The sequence below is a fragment of the Monoraphidium neglectum genome (genome assembly GCF_000611645.1).
Source record: "Monoraphidium neglectum strain SAG 48.87 unplaced genomic scaffold scaffold05219, whole genome shotgun sequence".
Classification (NCBI taxonomy): domain Eukaryota; kingdom Viridiplantae; phylum Chlorophyta; class Chlorophyceae; order Sphaeropleales; family Selenastraceae; genus Monoraphidium; species Monoraphidium neglectum.
Genome location: NW_014008411.1, coordinates 630 through 3,457, shown reverse-complemented (window position 1 = coordinate 3,457; position 2,828 = coordinate 630). Strand labels below are relative to the sequence as shown.

Here is a 2,828-nt window from a genome sequence, read left to right as displayed (position 1 = left end):
ATCCCTGGGAGCAGCGCGGGGCGTGCAGTCAGCCACAAACGTGATTCGACCCCGCCGTGAAATTCACACCAGACCCTCCGGTCCCGCCAAGCAGCAGCAGGCGGCCCGAGGCACTCGCCCACGAGGCTACTGCTTGCCGCACACGCCCACTGCCGCAGCGCTGGCCCTCTGCACCCAAGTGGCACACCCGGGCCAAAAACTTCCGCAGGCCCTCCCCCTGAAATCAGCAGGCGTCGCGCCCTGCCGCAGCGCACCAAAACGCCGGTCCTCCCGTGCCCCGTCGCTCGCCCGCCGCCGCTTCCGCCGCGCCGGCGCGCCCTCTTCGCCATCGCTCCCGCTCGACGCCCCGCCCCCGTCGCCGCCGTCCCCATCGCCGCCCGCCGAGACGCCGCCCCCCAATACGCCCCCGCCGCCGCCGCCGGCGCCGCCGTCCTCGTCAGCGGCCGCGGCGCCGTCCTCGTCAGCGTCGTCGTTGGCTGGGTCGTGGCCGTCCTCGGAGCCGCTGAGGTCAGCCAGATCTCGGTATGTGCGGCGCCGCCCCCGGCGGGACGACTTGCGCTGACGAATCACAAGGGGACGGAGAGGGTGGCGCGGCTTGTTCCAGGGCGGGCGGAGGCCAACCGAGCCCGGGTCGCGGGTTCCGCTCGCGCCTGCCAGGTCGTGCAAAACGTGTGCTTTCCAAGGGCGATGGGAACGGGTCGTGCATGTGCGGTTGATGCTTGGGGTGGGTGGTGCGTGTTGACTCACCAGCGGCGCCCGCTCGCCTTCCGGCTCGTGGTCCTGCAATGAGGGCGGGCGCGACAGGCGTGCGTGATTGAGATATTATTCAGCGTTTGGGTCGGGTTCGATTGGATGCGGATCAACCAGCAGAGTGATGGGTATGCGAGGACGGGGGCTCGGGGGCACGGCGGCGGGGCCGCAGCGGTTGGGTGAGGGGGGATTTCTGGGGCGGGGGACGGCGACCCACTAGCGGCAAGCCGCCATGCAGCTCGTTCCTTTCTGCACATCATATCTGAAGGCACTCAGTAACCGTGGCCCATGCCTAGCTGCATTTAAAAGGGTCTGCCCCCGCAGTCGTCCCACGACGGCGCGGCAAGCAGCGGGCGCGTGCGCACCTGATCAGCACTCGCCGCGCCGTCTGGGCCGCCGCCGGCCGGCAGCGCCGCGTGCGGCTGGCGGCCGGGGGGCGTACCCCGCGGGCGTGGGGGCGGGCCCTCCCTGCGTCCCGTGGAGTTTGTAGTGTGTCGTGGGTGGTGTGTCGCGCCGCCCGGTGCCCTCTGGCCGCCGCGCTGCCCGGGCAGATGTGCTCGTGCAGGGGGAGATGCGACCTGCTGCACCAGCCGCCTTAGGAAGGCAATTCACACCTTCCAAATGCATACCATTTGCATTCAGTCGACGTCCACCACCCCCAAAGCATCAGCTCTCGTTCACCACCAATGAAAGCAACGCACGCCAGGGTCGCGGTGCAGACGCGCGCACGCACTCGCGCGCACGCATGCACCCACCCGTCGCTGCCGCTGGCCGTCGCGGCCGCCAGGTGGCGGCGGTACCACGGGCCGGAGGTTTTGGGCTGCAGCGCCTGCGCGTCTTCCTGCGACAGGTGCCTGAATTTCACGAGGTTGCGCCACTTATCCTTGAGCTGCACGCCAGATCGCGTGCTGAGAGGGGTGGTGCACAGGAGAGGTGGCGTGCCATGCGGAGCGGGGATGAGGGGTATGACATGCGGAGGGGGAGGAAGGTCGTGGCATGCCCGGGGTTTGCAGCTCGCATGCAGCACGCGCCGGCGCCCGCATGGGCGCGAGGGGCACGCGCATGCGGCTGCATGCTCGGCCGGCGGCTGCATGCTCGGCTGGCGGCCGCTGACGTTGAAAGCTGGTGAGAGGCCTCCCGGCCCGGCTGGGCGGGCGCGAGCGCGCCCCTGTTCACGCGCAGTCCGCGGCGGCCGTGCGCCCAGCACCTGAGCATGCCAAACTCGGGATCCGTCCTTATCTTCTCCCAAGCCCCCAGACCATGCTTCCTGACGCCGTCACGGAGGGCCTGAGGGCGAAAGGAGGCGGCGTCCGGCGAAACCCTTGTGGGGCTTCGGCTGGGCGCCCAATACGACATGACACGCGGAAGCGGGGATGGGGGTGGCCTGCGGCGAGGGTCCCCGGTCTATAGACAGGGAGTACACCAACCTGCTCCTCATTCGGCTCCCAGACTCTGTACTCGCGCCGTGAGGACATTGCCGGCCTCCCTGCCTCCGCGTTGCGCACTTTGTCCGGCCCAAGTGGTCCCCGGGAGGCGCAATCCCGGGTTGTTCCTTGTTTTATTGGTCACTGCGCCTCCACCGCGCCATGCCGGGAGCCCTGTTGGAGAATGTCACTTCCAGATCCGAGCCAACGTCTTTGAGGAGCACGTGGCTGTGTTGATGAGCTCGTTGCGTGCTGCCGATAATCGCAGATAAGCCGTGCCGAGCTTCTGCAACCGTTAGTCAACGGCGGACCGTGATATGCCGACGTCAATGCCGCCGCCGTCACAGCGGATACCCCAGCGCTCACCCACGCGCGCGCACTATGACCATGCCTGCAGCAAGACCAGCCCAAGCGGCATAAGAAGAGAGGAATTTGCTTACGTCTGCTACCAGTGCTGCTTCACTGGTAGCAAACATGGCATGATCCTGAGCTGCTCGAATTGCAAGGCCCAAAAGCGGCGCGGTGCTGTAGCGTGCAGCCGTACGCATCAGGGCAGAGCAAGCCCGGCCGGATCAGCAGACAGAGCTGCGTTCAAACGAAAATGCCGATACGATGGCATAATCACAGTTACAGAGCACCAGGACAGCCAGTTCC

General features: G+C 67.6%; 1 protein-coding gene across 1 annotated transcript; it reads right to left on the bottom strand.

Annotated features, from left to right (window-relative positions):
- Positions 1-126: 126 nt before the first annotated feature.
- Positions 127-558, bottom strand: MNEG_15316 (hypothetical protein; the record flags this gene model as incomplete). The annotated part of the gene is made up of 1 exon (XM_014036213.1): positions 127-558. A coding segment is annotated over one exon (432 nt), but the record flags the coding sequence as incomplete, so codon positions are not given.
- Positions 559-2,828: the final 2,270 nt, after the last annotated feature.